We start from the raw sequence: 20,234 nt of genomic DNA on the forward strand, positions 1-20,234 counted from the left end.
AAGAAAACAAAAAAAACCTCCCACATCCTTATAATCTGAACAATGTGTAGATATATTAACTATACTGTGAGAGATATTTTTTTTTCCTACATACAATGTTAAATTTTTAGAATGTTATTTCCTACAAGGATTAAAACTAAACATGAAAATAGATATAAAATAATTCTCAGAGGATGATATCATATGGTTTCAATGAATATTGACTGCTTAATGTATTGAAGGGTGGGAAAAAATATTAGAGATCCAACTGTGCTGAATGGTACCTATTTCTTGTTAATTTTAAATTGTTTCCCCCTTTACTGAATATCTGTTTTCAGGGGGTTTTTATTCTCTTTTTTTTTTTTTTTTCATTTTTAATTGCCCTTGTCAGTCTCAGAAAATTAAAGAAAAAATTGTTTCTGTTATCTGGCTTTGTGGGTTTTTTTGGTGTGTGTGTTTGAAATTAATTCATGTAATTTTTTCAGATTTCTTTTTTATAGCACATAATTCTGGAGACAGAAATAAAGTAATTGATGCAAGGTTGTGTTATGACCAGTTATCTTAGAGAAGCTGAATTCATGAAAAATATATCAATGCACTATTTTAGTTATGAGCAGGTAACTGCTTCATGACAAATAGATTTGAATGATGTACAGTTTAATAAGGAGTTGTATTGCACTTTTTGTCTGCATTACCGACATGTTCCTATCCCTGAAATTTAGATCAGATGCTTCTTTCTTCCATTTATTAATTCTGTTTCTATGCTTTCTAAATAAAGTTTTTCTTCTTCTCTGTTTGTACAATACTACTTACAGTCAAAAATGATCAGATTCACATATATAGGTGAGCCAAAGGATATTTTTTTTGACTGAGGAGGTGTCAAACCAGCAGAAAGAATCCAAGCTCAGTCAGCCGCACCTGGAATTCTGCCTCTTGTTCTCCCTTTGTGCCAAAGCAATGGCAGGAGACACAGGTCTTGATATGCTTAGATTATCTGCTACAAATGCATTTTAATTTAGGAATAATCCTGAATGTAGGATAGTCATGAGTCTTTGCCTGTATGGGTGCTGTTTCTATTTACAGCAAGGAATTTTTAAATGAAAAGACTGGATGAACAGAGGCATAAACCACTGTACCAAATACTACACATAAATTCCTCCTCTTTGAGATAAGAATATGCATGTCATAGGAATTACCCATCAAAATGCATTGCTATTAAAACCTCCCTTAGCATATAATTATTTTCCTGGACTATGAGTGTTTTACAATTTGGGTAAGCATTGCTATCAGCATTTTGCAGGCAAGGACACCAAGTCACAGAGGTTGCCTTCCTATAAGCACTGCACACGTGATAAGTAATGGGTGGTTTAGAGAAGAACTGACAGATTTGATTGTCTTGTATTTCGTAAATACTCACATAGATAGCAGTATCCTTTAATATAATGCAAATAGGGATATTAGTACTAGGCTATTAACTAGGCCATTTAAATATTCCAGCTCCAGCTCTGTTACATCATTATATGTGGTGTGATCCTTATGTCCTGTGCAGGGTCAGGACTGGGACTTGAGCCAACTTGATCCTTGTAGGTCCCTCCCAACTCAGCTCATTCTGTGATTCTATCTGCAATTAGGAATACTTCAAATTTTTCTTCCCAGGGATGATTTGTTTCTCAGCATTGAGCTGTATTTGCCATTTGTCATTTGTGTAGCTTTTTCATGTCTTTGTCAGATACTTCAGGTTTCACACAGTTTCATGTTAACAGCACATGGTGCCTGTTACCAGCCTACGAAAGTGATGGTAACAGACAATATTATTCCAGACAGAAGAATCTTGATGATGGTTTGCAGAAGAGAGAAAAAATACCTCTTCCTTTCTACATCCACAACTAGAAACAGTTCCTTCACTAACCACATATTCTGAACATATCAGTTTTTTCTATGTAAGAGATGGAGGTAAGTAATGCAGCATTTAACGTAGATATTACTTTTCAGCTAGCCTATAAAAAATGCTATAGTGTAGGCCCTGAGAAAATTAAAATAATCTGAGAAAAAATAAAACATCATTCATGTTAAGTGCTGTAGATTCCATCTCTGTCTAGTTTCCTAAGCATAGGAAAACACTATGTTTCCTATACTTAGCCTTTGTTGAATGCAATAACATGATTTTTAACTAATTGCTATGTTCTGTTTTAGAGGTTTCTGTTCCTTCAATGGCACATAAACATTATCCCTGAGTTTTCAATGGCACCGGTTCCCTCAAGGAGTTGTAGCTGCCCTATCCCTGGGAATGTTCAAGGCCAGGTTGGACAGGGTTTAGAGAAACCTGGTCCAGTGGAAGCTGTCCCTACATATGGAAGTGCAGCTGGAATGACATTTGAAGCCCTTCCAATGAAAATTATTCTGTGATTATGCAGTTCATAAGATAAATCATAATTTCCAGGAGTGAAGAGAAAAATAAATACAATTAAAAACAAAAGAAAAAGATAATGTTTCTATTATCTATGCTTGAAAACCTAAAAGCAGAACATCTTGTAGTTGATTTTGTCCTAATATAAGAACTGCTAATATTTTCAATTGAAAGCAGAAGCACAACTAGATTATGTCCAGATCCTCAAGCAAACCTCTTCATTTAATCCTAATCAATGAAAAGTGGTGTCTAAACTCTGAGATGGGCATAGTGCATAGAACCATAGAATCACAGAATTGTTAGAATTGGGAGAGACCTAAAAGAATCTCATTCCAACTCCCCTGCCATAGGAAGAGACACCTTCCACTAGATTAAAGTTGCTCAAAGCTCTGCCCAGACTGCCCTAGAATACTTCCAGGAATGATCACTTCCCTTGAACACCTCTGACAACCTGATGAACATCCAGAGCTGTTGTAGCAGAATAAAAACTTCAATTTAGGCCCAGTAAGTCTCATGCAGCCTCACTATTCACTATTAGTAGTTTTTAGCATCCACCTTCATCATACTCTTGTCTGACTCCTTTACCTCAGGCTTTGGCTGCATCTGATTCCAATAATTCACCTAAAAGCTTCCTCTGCCTAATGGGCATTTCTGTTCAGTTCTCACCTCACCACAGTGCTCCTCTCCTAATGCCATTATGTATCTGTCTTAAAACAGCTGCTCTCAAATTAACTTTCTCCCTCTTTTTGGGCTGCCTAATGTTTGAGATCTGTGCTCTGCAGGGCAGGACTGATAACACTGAGCAGCTGAAGCAGCCTGGTTGATTTTCTGTTTTGGTTAAGCAGATGCCAGTTTTCTTGGTGACCTGAAATGCACTCAGTACCCTTTAAATTGGGAAATGGGTTATCCATTGCACATTCCATCTTCTATTGCTTTTCTTTTCCAGTTTTACCTATAGATGCGTATGAGAACATCTTCTTGATTGTCAGCTTGTTTTTTCATTACTGTGGTGCCCTTTCATTCTTTGCTGAAAAGTACTGGAAGCAAAAGCTGCTTCATCTCAGTCTATGGTAAGTAAAAAAAAAAAAAAAAAATTGAAAGAAACTAACAGCATTATCTGTGCTCTAAAGTGTTTGGTGTGATCAAAAATCTGAGGGAATTGAACTTTGAGCCAGTTAAATTTAGTTTTTCCTCTCCTTTTGGGTTTTCATGATCACAAAGTTTAACAACGAAGTTGGAAATGGAGGCAATGACCTGCCAGCTTTCAAGAACAACTAAAATTAAGAATGATTGTACTGAACAGTTTTGCACGGGAGAGAATTTATTCTATATGGAGTAATCAAGAAGGACACAAAGCACAATGTACAATATAAAATTCAAGGTAAGACACCCATTTCCAGACAAAGGAGGTAAAAATATAAACCTTGGTAGCCAGCAAGGCAAATATCTTGCTACCTCTTCTGGTCATGCACCCAGTCAGATCTCTGTCATCAGGGCCCAAAGTTTATAAATTACAGCAGAATATATGTGAGCATAACAGTATATGTGAATTTATCCACTCTTGAGAAAAACATCAGGCCCATTAACAGATTGAAAATTAAGCACAGGAAACACTAATGCAAATATATCCTTCTACAGAAATCATGATTATTTTTATAATATTATTCTCTATTAATTTTTTACTGTTTGCAACATTTTATTTTCTAGTTGCAGATAAGCATTTCCCCCTCCAAAATAATTTTTTTATTAATTAAAGCAAAATGCTTTTTCACAAGGACACAGAGTGGTTGCAAATTCTGATCAAGATCAAATTTATTTTACAGCCCCTCTTCCTTCATTTCCCCAAACGCATGGATGGAGGACCTCATTCCATTCTTACATAGCAACATATTGTGAAACATCAAATTCTTCTGGGTTGAGTCACCTCCTTTAAATTATAACTTTCTGCTGGGATCCAGCATGGATTTTACTGAAAGACTGACACCGTTGATCTGAATAGTTTGGTCTGCTGAAGCAGCTTTCAGTTATGATGTAAATACTGTAATCAACAAAGCCACCACTTATTATTTTAATCAGCATATATGCACATATGTGACTAATTTTGTGTTAATCATTGTATAGGACAAAGTTTGTTGCCCAGAATTCTCGCTCAGGTCTTCATCAGAACTTGCAGTGCAGTCCTCCAAACAGGCTAAATTTTAATTGTTGTGTCCCCCACCCAAGTGAATAAAGCTAATTTTCTCAGAGCTAGCTCTCATAAAGATATTAAAATTTCTCTGCAAAAGTCAGCAATTTTGCAACTTAGCGTTAAAAATAACTCAGGCAAACCACTGCACTTGCTGTTAGGGACTGCTTTCAATATAGATAATGGTACTAATATTTAATAAAAGCATATCATTACTTTCTCTGCTTCCAGAAAAATTTCATTTCATTCAAAGGCGTACATGAACAAAGTCAACAAAGTACTCCTGTTTAATCAAAACATGATAATTAACAGGACTCCAGGTACCCTTATCTTGGGGAACAAGACTAGCAGGCAGCAATTTCATCACTCTTTCAACTCCCTGCTTGCACTACTTAATGGGAGAATCTGAGGGCTACGAATTCACTTCTTGTCATTTTGGGAGAAGTAATTAGCAAGTTGGTTACATCTGCATGATTATTACCTTGGATGGTGCCTTAGATTTAGTAAGGTGTAGACGGCTGCTGCGTCCCATGAAAGAAAGGTTAATGGAAACATTTGTCCTGCGATGAAGAATTTTGAACTGAGCATGATAAATCATCTGCCTCTAGAAAACCATGGCATGGGTGTCTCTTTCAATTCCAAAAATAATTTATGGGATAATTTTGCTAATCACAATATACAGGATACAGGTAAGCAAGTTTCCCCTGTTCATGGGCTGCAAGTCTTGCTTCAGGTCCTTCTAAGTTCATGACCTTAATAGCAACTGCAATCACTAAATGAGGGCTGTCACACCCATGGCAGAACACTAGGATAAGGCCACAGAATTTGGTTTTCACTCCAGCTTCAGCCATATAATTCCCAGGACATTGGACATCCTCAGCCGCATGACACTCCACCCCACTTTAGCCCCAAGAACCTAGGCTTTCTTTATTGTATTTCACATTTCAAAGAATTTTTCATCTAACTAACATGAAATGCAGAGGTTAGGGTGGCATAATCATACTTTGCATATTTACACTGCTAATTAGAAATTACAACATGTGTGTGGTTTCACTGTGGATAGCAGTTCTGGGCAAACATATAAACTCTCCTGTTTTTGATGTCACCATCCAGATGCAGACCTTGCTTGCAGCCAAAATCAGTCAGGATTTAAAGGTTCAGAGCTGAATTCCACAGATCGTGTGTGGGGGGTCAACGCAGTGAAAATGTGACTGTGAAACTCTACTACAGGAGAGAAGAATCTAAGAATAAGATATTGCCCCAGTTTTCCTTTTTGGGTTAAAATTTGGGTATAATTGTAGGTCTGAGAGGAGGACTGAAGAGCTCAGTTCTGAGAATATCCTCTTCTGTCAGCAGAACCACTTAAGCTCTTTTTCTGCTTCTTCTAGATTTATTATTCAGACATTTGGTGGATCAAAACAGGAGAAGCAAAATTTTTTGGTGGAGTCAAACCAAAACCACCTACTGCTGATTTGGAGGTCATCTGCCCTGTACAAACCTGCTATAAAGAAAACAATTGACTGTCTTGTGTAGAACAGACAAAAAAATTTTGATAGTGGTTTCTATGCTTGGCTGACTCTTTCTACACTCTGAACATAGAAGATATAAAATAATTTTAATAAAAATGTTTCATTTTTGCAATATTCTTACTACTGCTATTATTATAAAAATATCCCACAGAAATGATTTTGTATTATCACATTTATAAGAAAAGGCTTTTTTCTTCCTTCCTCAGTTTTAATCTGACTGATCTTAATTCTTAAGAAGAACAACCACAAAGTCATACTTCTATAAAGTTTTTGGTTATTTATATATTCTTTTTGTTTTAGCAGACACACAATTAATTTCAGGTTTCCAGAAGAAATAGAAGGGAAATATACCATACATTGATCCTCTACTGACCCTTTCCAGTGAAGAAAAGATGGCCAAAGAAGGAATATATTTTACTACCAACACAAAGAAAGTTAATGGAGTATGGAAAGTAATAAATATGAACCATTAGCAACTAAGGGGTATTGGTGCTTTTTTGCATGTGAACATGAGGCAAGCTTAGATCTCTCATGACAGCACACAGGATAGACACTTTTCTGTCCTTTTCCAGCCATAGTAAATTCTTGCTGAGCAGAGATGTTGGAGAAATAGAATTATAGACTCATAGCACCCCTTGTAGCTATCCACCAACTGGATTTAACTCTACTGACCACCACTCTCCACCTGCCAGATTTACTCATAACAAACCAAATAATTTGTTTGTTTTCTTAAACTCTAAAGCAATGGAGAAAGGGAAGTTGTATTACCGGCCAGATTATCAATTAAGGTAATTCAGGTTAGATAAATGCTCCAAATGAGAACATATAGACCCATGAAAGGTCATAAGACCATTTAACCAGTATTCCTCATTTGGAAATAAATAATAGCCCGAGGAATCCCACACCATAGCACAAGTAATTACAACTGCTATTTTTGACAACAGGGATGCACTTATGAAGGAATTTTGGCTCATAGACTGGTGTCTGAGAGTGAATGCATGAAACGCTTGACTGGGTTTTCACACCTTGCCCGTCCCAGAAATAAAACAATTTCTCATCTCTTTCATTCCTAGTTATACCATCTTTTCCACATACTTGTTTCTACATGATCCCTTTTGATTTTTTGATCTTTGATAACTATTTTTCCACTAATTTTTTAAATGCAGTAACTTGTCAGGCAGCTATTCCATGTTGGGGTGGGTTAATTTTCATTTGGAATACTGAATCAGCTTGAAAAACTGTTCAATGAATCCCAGAGAGCCAGTGAGGCTGGGAAAAAGGCAGAGATAAAGGGTGGAATTTTCTCTTTTTCTTCACAAATGAGTTTTAGGATTTAGCTTATTTCATCTCACAAACTACAGTCTGTTTCAGTCTCCAGTGTCTGCTCCTAGCAGGTGATAGCTCATGCATCAATCCTTGCCCATGCTTTAGGATAAAAAATAGCTCCAGGTATTAATAGCTACATGGAGATACTAATATCTTTGTATATTAATATATTATAATATTAATAGCTCTAGCTAGATAGTTTTACACTTGATCTCTACACTATTTCCTCCTCTGAGACTTCACAGCATGGTGAAGCAGGGGCTCATAGCTGTGGCTGCTGTCTGGCAGTGCTGTGCCTGAAGTGAATCTGCCAGCAGAACTGCTATGTTCAGATTTCTAAGGGCATGTGAGATAGACAGACACCACTGCATTATCAAGGCTGAAGTGCAAGCCAACATTCTCTTCAAGGTATTCTGACCAATATCCAAACTTTGAGGAGGTGTTTGGTGACCTTTGAGGGGAGATGATGAGTGGAGAATCAACGTTCTGGGGTACCTACTCTCTAAAAAGACACTGACTGCATTTGCTTCTCTGAGATTGTTTGTATCAGAGGTTTTACTAAAAGAAAATTATTAGATTAATCAGAATTTCCCTGGTGTTTGAAAATGTTAATTGAAAAAGAACTGTCACCTGATGTAAACAGACCTAAAAACAATTCCAAGAGTAGTTTGTGTAAGAAAAACTGAATGTCGGACAATAAAATAATGACCAGGAGCTTAGGGGTGATTTCCCCTGAGTACAGAGAGAAAAAATGCAACTTCTTGTTTGATAATTTGTCATGTGAAGTCTGAAAACAATTTAGGACTGAACAGATGCCTTATGAAAGCAAAGTTCAAAGAAAGAAAGTTTAACATTAGAGCAGGAGATCACATAGCTGAGTAACACAGAATGTTTAGAATAGGAACAGACTAGTATTATAACAAGAAAAATACTGAAGTTCTCAACAGAAAGAATCAAAATTCATCATGATCTAAGACAAACATAACTCATACTGAAATGTTGAGGAATTACTCCATCATTAATGAGTACTTTATAGAGAAAATACTGCCTTTTAAAAAGAAATGTCTCAAAAAGAAATAGGATTATTTTTGGTTTTCAAGTCAAATTGTCCCCATCAGAGAGAAAAATATGCTGTGATTTTCCAGTCTCCCCTCTCTGTACTTACAAATAATTTGTATTTCCTTTCATACTAGGATGAAACAGTAACACTAAGCAGAAGGCATGCTATTGCCTACTTGAAATCTAAACTAACAGTGCAGTTTGGGCACTTTCTCCATTCTTAATTTCTTGCTGCTACTCCCTAATTTTCTATGCAGTGCTTAATTTTTCTCTAACTATGGAAGAATCTACACTGCCGGACACATGACAGTGTTTTCCTCTCTTTTGCCACTTTAGCAAGGATGGTGGTACAAGTCTCACTCTCCATTTTCCTCTATCCAGACACTCTGAGAGGTGTCACAGAGATTTGTGAAGGTCCTTGCTCTGGCAACTGTCAGAGAACACACCACAATTTATCTTCAGGCATCTAGATTTAGAAACCTACAAACTATTTGTCTGTATGCAAGGCAGATAGCTAAAATTTCCTTACTCTGGAGAGTGGCTGAGATCTAGTTGCCATACTGGACTCCATACTGGAGTATTGATGCTTGATATGCTCTTGGGAATATTTTCTGGTTTTCATTCACTAGACTAGAAGGGCTCTGGTGATCCGTAGATCCCATGTCACACTCACAGGGGACAGATATCCATACATGACCTCTGGAAGATCTACAGCCTTCTGGGTCAGGATCCCGAACTAAAGCATGACTGCAGGGCCCAGAATCCTTCATAAAACACTTTAGTTTGGAAAAGAGCCCTGAGATCACTGAGTCCAACTGTTAACCCAGCACTGTCAAGCCCACCACTAACCCATGCCCCCACATGCCACACTTACAGGGATTTTAAATCCCTCAAGGGGTGGGGACTGGTGACTCCACCACTGCCCTGACAGCTTATGCCACTGCTTAATGTCCTTTCAGGGGAAAAAAAATCCAGTGTAAACATTCCCTGGAGCAAGTTGAGGCCATTTCCTTTTGTCTTGTTCCCTAGAAGCAGAGCCCAACTCTCCCCTTGGCTGTCCCCTCCTGTCAGGGAGTTGTGCAGAGCCACCGGGTCACCCCTGAGCCTCCTTTTCTCCAGGCTGAGCTCCCATATCTCCCTTGGTCTCTTCTCATCAGACTTGTGCTCTGGACCCTTCCACATCTGTGTTCCCTTCTCTGGACATACTCCAGAGGATCTCAAACGGCTTCTACAAACTGTGAAAATGTAAGTGAACAAAGAACTGAATCCCCACTCCTAAATCTCCCTGATAATTGGAAGCAAGATACATGATTCATGTGCAGAATTTATAATTTGGATGTCTAAACGCTAGTCTTAGTCAAGCAGAGTACCCATAATCTCTGCTCTTTTTGATATACCTAAAGTCAAAATGCTTTACACCAAAAGTGATTATTAATCTCTTAATAATGCAAATAATGCCATCAGAAAGCAAAAAAATGAAAAATAAAACCGCAAGTTTAAGAATATGGTTAAAAGGCATGCACCAGTATTCTTGTACATTGTTCATTTCTTGTTTTGAATAATGATGAATATGGAAAATAGAGGCAATATTGCTACATCCATATAATCACTGTGGATGCCCTTGGGAGGCAGTGCTTGAAGATAAATTGATCATTTTATGTGATTTTTTTATGCCATCTCAGATAAGGCCAATAAATATATGGAGACTGATGAATGAAAGAAAAAAAAAAAGGAAATAAAAAAAGAGAACAAACAATTTTGAGGCTCAAATTCAGTTGTGACCTGCTCAGTCCAATCTAAATATTTATTTTCTGTATAAAAGAAGATAATGAAAATAAATTTAGGGATGGTCTACACATGAATTCATGTTTTATATAAGAGACAAAATGTTCTAGAAAATTTTTGTACGCTAAATATAAATGGCAATAGAACACATTTTGTGGCGAGATGCCTCTCTCCAGATCTAGCAGATGTGCCCCACCTTTGTCTTCTTTAATTTTTAATGATCTTGTTATTTTCTTTGCTTTATGCTTTTTCATTATTGTACCTTCAAACAGATACAATCTTTATATCACAGATTTTTTTAATATACATTATATAAACCTAGAATATTTTCAGCTATATTTTACATTTTATTTGTCTGAAATTTATCCTGCACTTCCAACATCTTATTAAAGATGAGTAAATGCATTTTATTTGATGCATTGGTGAATGCACCACTTCTTTAGGGAACCTCATGGAAATTCATGTGCTTAATGCTAGAGTGCTTTCCATCCCACACCCATTTCAATTAGAGTTTGACATTGACACAGCCTTAATGCCCTCAACTGCTCATTTGACACAATCTCATGCAGTGATATCTCACCAAAACAGGAAGCTGCTCTCACATCTCGTTTACATTATGCATTCATTTTATGATTAGTCACATGGTTAATGAGCACCTTGGAGTCTGTCCAGTTTCTGCTCTACGTCGTGTTTCCTTTCCTGACACTCCACTTGCATTAACTCTCTGTGATGTTGCCAAAGACTGTGCAGACTGTAAATTGCTCTTAGCCATTTGTTCCAGAAAATTATCACATCCACTGCCATTTGGAATTTATGCCCATTGTTGACTAGAATAAAATATTAAATGTGCACTAAAATAATTTTATTTTCACAAAGTGGTAAGCTCTGCTTTTTTTCTTACATGCATTTCTTACTTACATAGTATTCTAATTTTATCCTTCTGCTCCCCCTTTACTTACAAAAGTAGAATGTTTCTTTCTTAAAATTTTGAACTGCAATGCTTTTAGCAAACCTTAAATATGGCCATTATACCCATTTGATCTTGAAGTGGCATTAAACTAAAAGTGACAGCATTAAAATTAGCAATTCAGGTAGCATTTAACTTTTTAATCAATTTTACTCTACATTTTAAATGAAGGCTGACACATTTTTGTATTTATGTGCATTCAACACACATTAAATTCTCCAAAAGTCTAGGTATTCCTTTCATAAACCATACATATAGAGAGAAAAGACATGTAAATAATTCTAAATCTATCAACATAGCCCTTTCAAGATCAAAATTAACATGTTTGAAGTATACGTATGTATAACAAGCTTTTTCACAGGAATCCACAGAAATGAAAAACCACTGAAATTATTATTCCACTTTCATGCCAATGCTTAAAGTGGACTATGAAAAGTTAAAAATGACAAAGTGATTATTATTTTGGCAGCCCTAGGGTCATCAACAACTTGCCCTTAAAACTGAAAGTGACAGACTTCTAGGATTTCAGGGACAATGATGCTGTTTACAATGGTCCCTTTATTTCACTACCATCTATTTGCTTTATGAAAATTAATTAGAAAAAGTCCCATCAAGTGCAAGGAGGGACAGCATCAACTCTCTTTAAATCTTGTCTACATTTGCACAATTAAGAATCATGGTCACTGCCATCACAATTTCATACTATAGAAAATAAAAAGAATGTAATAGGTCATGCAAGAACATCAGGAAAAAAAGATTAGGTGGGTATTTAACAGAGTCTTATGTTTATGTTGAGCAAATGAGACAATCCACCTTATCTTAATGCTCAGCTGGAGAGCTGTAGTCACAATGGTTTGGTTAACAATGGAAATCTGTGGATTATCATTTAAACATATCATAGAGCTTTTTTTTCTGGACAAGATCACCCATTCAGTGACCTACACAGAAACCTCTGTTCCTTAAAATGCCCAGAGAAATAAAACTGCAGGTACACAGAACTAGACATTTTCAAAGAAGTACACAAAAAAAGTGAGGCCAGGTGCCCATAAAAGTTCAGGACAGCACATAGGTTCCATAAACAAGATAAAAATTCCTGAGGAATGGCAGAGGCCTGAAATGTATGGTACGGGAAAGGTAATAAACTGTTATCCAGAGAAATCAGGGATCTCAGAGAAAGAAAAAAAACTGTATTTAATTTTCTGCTTTGTCATTTATCCAGCCAGAATGAAGATTTCATATGTGGCCTGTTTTGTAATTTCTGCATCATCTGCTGCTGGGTTACAGTGAGAAACAAAACTCAGGCTAGAGACATCACTGCTCTGATCTTAGATGATGACTTCCCCATGACACAAAGCATCTGTGTCGATCTCCTCATAACTTTAGAGGAATAACCTTTTCTCCTGACATCAGCATAGTCTTGGCCCTGGAAGTGCTCGTTTTGGATCCCCTCATTTTCTTTAGGGTGATGGTCTAAATAGTAAAAATATCCTTCCAGCGGATGTATAACTAAACATGAGATTAATTCTATGAATTGAGACCAGTAGCTTAAAAGTAGTAAAAGCAATCTCAGCAGTATAAACTTTTCCAGTGGGCTGTCATTTGAAAATTATATGTTTGTTATTATAGACGTGACAGCAAGTGATTCCTTCTATGTGGTTTTTTTTTTGTTTTATGTACAATTTTAAGGGGTCATACAACAAATTCACCTAAGGAAAAACATGCATACTTAGCCCAAGATCATTCTCTTCTGTTTAGTATGTGTTTTAGAGCCCAAATAATAATAAGACTTTTTTCAGGATGTCCTCATCATGTTCTGAGTAAGAGTAGTGCTGAAGAGAAAAAACTTGTACTTCCAGTTTTGTATCTAGCCAGATGGGTGAGATGGAATTCAATAATTCCCTGTTCACTATACCCTCTCTTCTCTTCTTTAGTGTTGGTTTTACTCAGTAGAAACACTTTCTTACTCAAGGAGACCTTCATCCTGAGCAAGTTCTCAGGCATTCCTGCAGTATGTACTTAGAATGCATCATAAGCTTTCCTTCTCTTTATGATTATCTATTATTCATATTGTGGTGGTGTCTAGAGACTAATAAGCTAAGATTATGATGAGATACAATATAGGAATAAATACTGATGGCAGGTGGATAGCTAATAATAGGAATGGATGTATGTACATAACTTAGAGATGTCGATAACTAATAATGTCCCTCTTTTCCAATTAGATTTAATTTTGGGTTTTTTTCCCTGAGAAAAGCAAATGAATTTGTAACAATTCCAGAGTAGTTTTGCCTTCTTTAGAGATTACATATCCCATTAATATTTTGCAATTTTTTTAACAGCTATAAAATTACTAGTGACATGAAGAGTTTACACATTTTGTCATTATTGAAGTCACAGCCATTTACCAAGACTTAAAATCCAGGAAATGTGTAATACTATAGAAATAAAAAATATAAAGAAAAGCTGCCCTTGTGTGCTCTGTGTAGTGATATAGTAATTTTTCAGAAGTTAAAGGTGAGTTTGAAATACTTGAAAATTTCAAAGAAAACAAAAAGTTTTTTGTCTGAGATGAATTGATTTCTCTTTTTTCCTGCAGTGAAATTTTTGTAAATGTAGATGGTTTTAATGCCTTCTCCACATATTGGACCCAGATTCTGCCAACTTTTCCTCATTATAATTAAATATCGTGCATGGATAGTGGGTATAAATGCAAGTGTAAGTAAAACTAAGTAATAAAGGCACTCTTAAATGAATAAACATGCAGTTCTGACAGTCACTCAGCATTTAAAGTTTATTTCAGATAAAAAACAATATTGTCATAAAGCATAAAGTAGATGTGTGTGAATTTCTATATTCACAAGTTTATAAAGTAGGTAAACTCAATGAAGTTAGTAGTGTGTGTAATCCCAGAGCACAACTTTATTAAATTAAATAGTCATTTGATGTTCCTAGAGAAGGTCAGCTAAGACTTTAATACTTGGAAATAGCGCTAAAAAACCAGACAAACAAATCCCACTCCAGGTTGGAGTTGGGTTTAAAATTCTTTAATAATTTTGTTTCATGATCTGTAGTTATAAATGCATTACATTAATGGTTACAATGTGTGAATGCAGAACCCTGTTTTTGAAAAAGATTTTGTATAAAGAACAACAGGAAGAAATATTGATGGTAAGACAATGACACAACTCAATTGTCATCACAAAATTAAGGTGCAATCTAAAGTTTGCAAATCTTGCTTCTATTAAGGGCCTTTTAGAGGAAGCTTCTCACTGTCTTACAGTTTCACACAGGCAGAGAAACTGAAAGGGATGAAGGGGAGAAAAGCCAGTACTCACCTATAGTTGGGTCATGGTAGTCAGGGAACCGATGACTAATGAACTGCATTGTCATTGCTGTAGTGAAAAAGAGAGAGAGGGCAGAAAAAATAATTATATCACCACCATTAAATAGAAACAGCCAGAAGAACACATGGACAACTCACTTATGCAAATATCAGATCAGATTGTGAGCCCAATTTTTTTCTATGTCTACTTCTGCAACAATGCGTTGGCTCTGCATTGATAACTCAGAACTGATAAATGAAGAAAAATATGAATTAAATATCTTTAATTGTCTTAATTTCCAAACTTCATTGTACCACTCCTGTGTTAAGATCTTACATACTTTTAGCACTTGGTAAATACTGTTAATCTGATATAGCATACAGATGAAAATTGCCATGGCAAAAACATAAAACATGACTTATAAGACTGATTCATAAGGGTTTTCACAGTGCTAACTAACTAACTAATGCCACTAACTGGAGTGCCTAATTTGATTTCTGGTGTATTTAGTGATACCTAATTCATCAAATTTGATGCAACAGATGAAGGCTTCTCTTAACCACCCAGAGAACCTTTCTTTTGAAGAGACTGTTTTATGACTGACTATTAGCTGCTTTCAGAAATTTTATAAAAATTACATGAGACTTCAGGAAAACTGCATTCTGGCATTTGAAACAGGTGGCAAGCTGGAAGTAAAATTCCAATTTATGCAGAAAGACATAAACTTTCATATCCTTTCCAATTTGACATCTGAAGTTCAGTGGCCTTGAAAAACCATGAAGGTAAACTTGAGTATTCAGTGACTACAGTAACATCATCAGCATTTGGAAGAACTTGGGAAGTTACATTTTCTTTGTTGTTTTTTCCTCATAAGTTTGAATTTCAAAAAATTTGAAAAAAAATGTATCTCCCAAACAATGACAGTTGTAAATAAAAGCCTTTCAAAAGTTAAATATGTGAATTCTAATTAAATAAAAGGGGGAAAAAGATAGGGTCAAAGAGAATTTTTTAAATACTGCTTGATTTTTAAACCATTTTTTTTCCATTTTTTTTCTGGCATTAAAATTCACCTACCACTACTATATAGATAGTTATTAAAAAAAGTAGCCTACTTGAAACATAAATATCAGTTATAACACATGAAATCCAAGATGAAATTTTGTCATGTCTTGAACATCTCAGCTAGTTTCAACAACATGCATGACTGCAGTTATGAATAAGATGTGAGCCACTGTAAAAGTCTGTATATAAATACATCGACTTTTCAAACAGCATTGTTTTAGTTTCATGCTTCTCCTTCTCATATTTTCAAGAAGCAGAGGATAGGGAGATAGTTTTTTAAAAAAGATAAAGAGAAGAAGAATTAAACATTTATTAGCATGTTAATAAATTATTGCATCTTTAGTGTAGACAAATATAAATGCTAAGAAGCAGCATTATAAATGCATAGATACCCAGAGAGGGTAACTGTGTAAGAAAAAGCTCATTCAGTCCATGTATATTATATAACAATAAATCTATGTGCAGCCACACTTATGTCTTCTGTGTTATCTGTTTTCAGATGCAGTACTTTTAAGCACTATACATGTGTGACACTTTTATTTCCAGGAGAGACACCTGTTTGGTTTTTTTTTTAATCGTGACAGATTTTTAGCCACCTCCATTCTGAAGGCTGTTAGTGGCTTATGAAGAGCAAATTCATGCCTGATGTGATCTGCCTACTTTGCTCTTAGGAGTTGAGGCAGCTAGCAGAGATGCTGTTCATATGGTTTATGCCTACACATTTCCAGATTTCTGAGGCCCTGTACCACAAATTAATTCAATTTGCTTCACTACTTGCTGCTTTTTCTTGCCAAGCATTTTTTTTTTTTCTTTAAAAATCACCCCAAACTATTCGGCATCTGATCTCATTCTGTTTCCTTCTGGAGCTATGCCTGCATCACAAAATCTGTAGTTATAATTGAAAAAAAAATTCTCATATGACAGGCAGAATTCATGGTAAATGTTTTTCCTCTCACCTGAGACAGCCACAAGTCAATAGATCATTTATATCCTCATCAAATTCACAGGATTCAGGAAGACTGAAATAATCATGACTGAAAGAATCATGTTGTACTAAATATCAAATTTTTTGTTGTGGCACGCAAAAATGGAAGTGTTCCAAAGGCATGTGACTGTGAGGACATGGTTTAGTAGAGGTCTTTACAGTTTTGGGTTAATGGCTGGACTTGGGGATCTCAGAGAACTTTTCCAATCTGAATGGTTCTATGTTTCCATGATTGTATATGAAATGAATCTGGAGAGGTACAGAATTTGAGAGAGGTGTCAAGAGAAGCACTCAAAGTAATGAAATGAGAAGGTCTTACATTCATCTCCTTGGGAAAATGATTAATCAAATCTCCCTTCTTTATTCATTTTGTCCCAGTTTCTTCCCTGACAACCCTTTGTCACACACACCTCCTAATCACCAGTGGAAGGAACTTCTTTGTCCTCTTTAGTCTTTGTCACCTCTCACCTAGGGACGTAACACTCTCTCCCAGGAGGAGGATACAGAAAAAATTGAGGTACACTGATATTTTTAATCACTGAATTACAATGCAAGATAAGGGAATTGGTATATATAGGTAGTGGGAATTGCAATCCATCTTCTTCTGTGTGCTCTTTAAGATAAAAATCTACATTTTCTGCTATACCCAACTTCAGAAAGTATTTTTAGAGCAGGCATAGCTGGTCACTGATTTGTAGTTACAAAAATATAAGTTCCTTATACCGGGAGGATGAAGGACATAGAAACCTCCAAACATCTAATGCTTAACAATTTTACAAGGCATTCCAGAGACTTGGCTGCAGGATGTGCAGAAATTAGTTCTGAATGATGGCTGAAGATTGGTGAAGTGCTTCCCAGAGGAAAAGGACCTTCAATCACCACTGGCATGAAACCATGAAGCTCAGCTGGAAACTTGGGAATTAGACCTACCCTATCTGGGCTCCCCAGCAGGACACCTGCCTCAGCTGGAATATGCTGGCTTCTTCATTGCTACTAACATCAGCTCCAAAGTAATTTTCCAAAGTGAATTAATTTTGAAAACTAACAGAAAAATGGTATTGGTATTTCATGCTGTGTGTTGAAAATATTCTCCTTGGTTCCATGGTTTTCCTCATCCATTACCTTTTTTTCCCATATAAGTTAACACTCACACCTAACAAATTCAAACTGTCATTGATTATTGTGTGAAATTTTCCCTTTGGAAATCCAAATTATACTACACTAAATTTTTACAGGTCTATAAATTAGGGACACTTGGCTGATTTATGCTACACACAAAGTAAGAAATGTGGCTTTAAAGCAGAATTTGAAAATAGAATAAATTTGTAAGACTGATTCTTAAATAAATACACATACATGTAAAAAAATCAGTTAAGAAATGGTTAAAAAAACAAATTAAACCAAGCAAAACCCTTTTAATCCATAGCAGATATTGTGAAACATTTTGAATTGCAAGTTGTCTGAAAATTTTTAATGAATATTTTATGACGCTGTGAAGATCATTTCATTTAAATGGGACATGTACATCACACAGAAGCTATGATAAGTAAAAGGATCATTGTTTCAGATGAATAGAATCTACTTTATATCCATCTGTGGCTAAGAAAATGCAGGTTGCCCCAGCTGAGCAAATGTATGCCTGACATGCATGAGTAACTATGCAACTTTAAAGTTTTCTTGTCTTTTTAAAACAAGAAAGGGTTTCAGATCCTTCAGATCAAATCCTTCAGATTTTTTTTTCCCAAACATTCTCATACAATGTTTATTAACTATCTAAAAGGCTGTACATTATACCTATGCTGACATAGAAATATATATGTTCTCTTGAAATGATAAATTTAGTTCTGTCTTCTATTTTCAATATAATTATAACTATTAAAAAATATTCTAAACCTTAAAAATATTTTATTATCCACTGAGTAGAAAATGCCATGCTTAGAAAAAGGCTGGGGTCACATATTTATTCTGAAGTATCCTTTCAACCAGTACAGCAATAACAAAATTCATCTAAAGAAAGTATTAATCTTAAAAGCATATATGTGTGAGTAGGTTCACAAGTCAACAGGAAAAATATTTTGATACTTGTACAACTGTGAAAACAGATAGAATAGAATCCCACTCTTCTAGTTTCTTATAAATTTTATTTGTACCAAAAACTTTGAAAGATGTCCTATGTCTATTTTTCAAGGTTGGAAAAAGCTTATACAATATTTGTTATGCTAAGAGTATCCCTGATGTGAATATCTCATTCTTTCTGTCTCATTTTATTCACCCAAGAGCTTCCACATTTTGCTGCTCTCCTGGGTGATGGTGTGATGGTATAATAAATCTGTTTCAAATAGAATCTTTACCCTCATCACAAAATCCTGCACTTTAACAAATTATCACAATATTTTTATCTCAGAGACTGGTGATTCCATAGGGTTGATTCACGTAATTTTAATTCAGATCCATCTTTCTAGTGTATCCTTAACTTGTGTTTTTTATAAATATTGAGGTTTCAATGAGAACAGTATAGAAGATGGACATTAAAAAAATATAATATGGTTAAGTGAGTGGATTTGAGATTACTTCATGAAGTTCATGAAAAAAGAAGAAAGCAAATAGATATTTTTAGAATAGAGAAGGTGGCAAAGAAACTACAGTCTAAAAACAAAGAGTGCATCATAGGAAGAGACATTGTCATGGAAAAAGAAGAAATAAATATGTTTTATTAAAAAATTTAACATGCAACCTTGCTTCTGTCTATACATAACATTAAATAACTTTCTAAAACATGATCATGGCAAGTTGGATATACTGCATTTTATTATTTAATAAATCATTTGCATATTTATAAATTTATGCACGTTATATTTTATCAAAATTAGACTATTTCAATAACTAGGAAAGCATTATATTGCTATTCTTTTATTTCTGAAATACTAAAGATTTTGAACAATCCTGGTCTTTCTGGTGGTTTCATACCCATAAGACCTTAGGAGTCATCTTCTAAAATGTATTGAAAAGTTCATGCCTGAAGACTTCAATGTTTACTCCTATTTTGTTAACTTGGAAAAATTACAAACATTCCTATAACTATGAATTTTTAGATTGGCACATCAGATAAATCATCATTTGCAGTTACTCCTCTGTCCATTGAATCTTATCTAACAGCCACCAACTATGTGAGGTTCAACAAGGGCAAGTGCTGGGTTCTGCACCTGGGCAGTGGCAACCCTGGGTGTGCAGACAGAGTGGGGGATGAGATCCTGGGAAGCTGTGCCATGGAAAGGGACCTGGGGGTCCTGGTCAGTGTCAAGTGGAACTTGAGTCAGCAGTGCCCTGGCAGCCAGGAGGGACATCCCTGTCCTGGGGACATCAGGCCCAGCATCAGCGGCTGGGCAAGGGAGGGATTGTCCCGCTCTGCTCTGGGCTGGGCCGGCCTCACCCTGAATGCTGTGAGCAGTTTGGGTGCCTCGGTATGAGGAAGGTCTGAAGACTCCAGAGAGCCTCCAAAGGAGGCACCAAGGATGGTGAGGAGCCCTGGGGGAAGCCGTGTGAGGGGGTCTGAGGCGCCGGGTCTGTCCAGCTGGAGAGGAGGAGGCTGAGGGGAGACTCCAGTGCAGCTCCAGCTCCCTGTGAGGG

General features: G+C 36.0%; 1 protein-coding gene across 3 annotated transcripts in view; it reads right to left on the reverse strand.

Annotated features, from left to right (window-relative positions):
• RIT2 (Ras like without CAAX 2) overlaps positions 1 to 20,234 on the reverse strand; it is a 213,165-nt gene that overhangs the window by 140,810 nt on the left and 52,121 nt on the right. For all 3 annotated transcript variants that reach the window (XM_031507344.2, XM_021538919.3, XM_077790111.1), the window contains exon 2: positions 14,573 to 14,629. In XM_031507344.2, the coding sequence (XP_031363204.2) occupies positions 14,573 to 14,629 (57 nt within the window). The remainder of the gene's footprint in view (positions 1 to 14,572; positions 14,630 to 20,234) is intronic.

Source organism: Lonchura striata, chromosome Z (assembly GCF_046129695.1).
Source record: "Lonchura striata isolate bLonStr1 chromosome Z, bLonStr1.mat, whole genome shotgun sequence".
Lineage (NCBI taxonomy): Eukaryota > Metazoa > Chordata > Aves > Passeriformes > Estrildidae > Lonchura > Lonchura striata.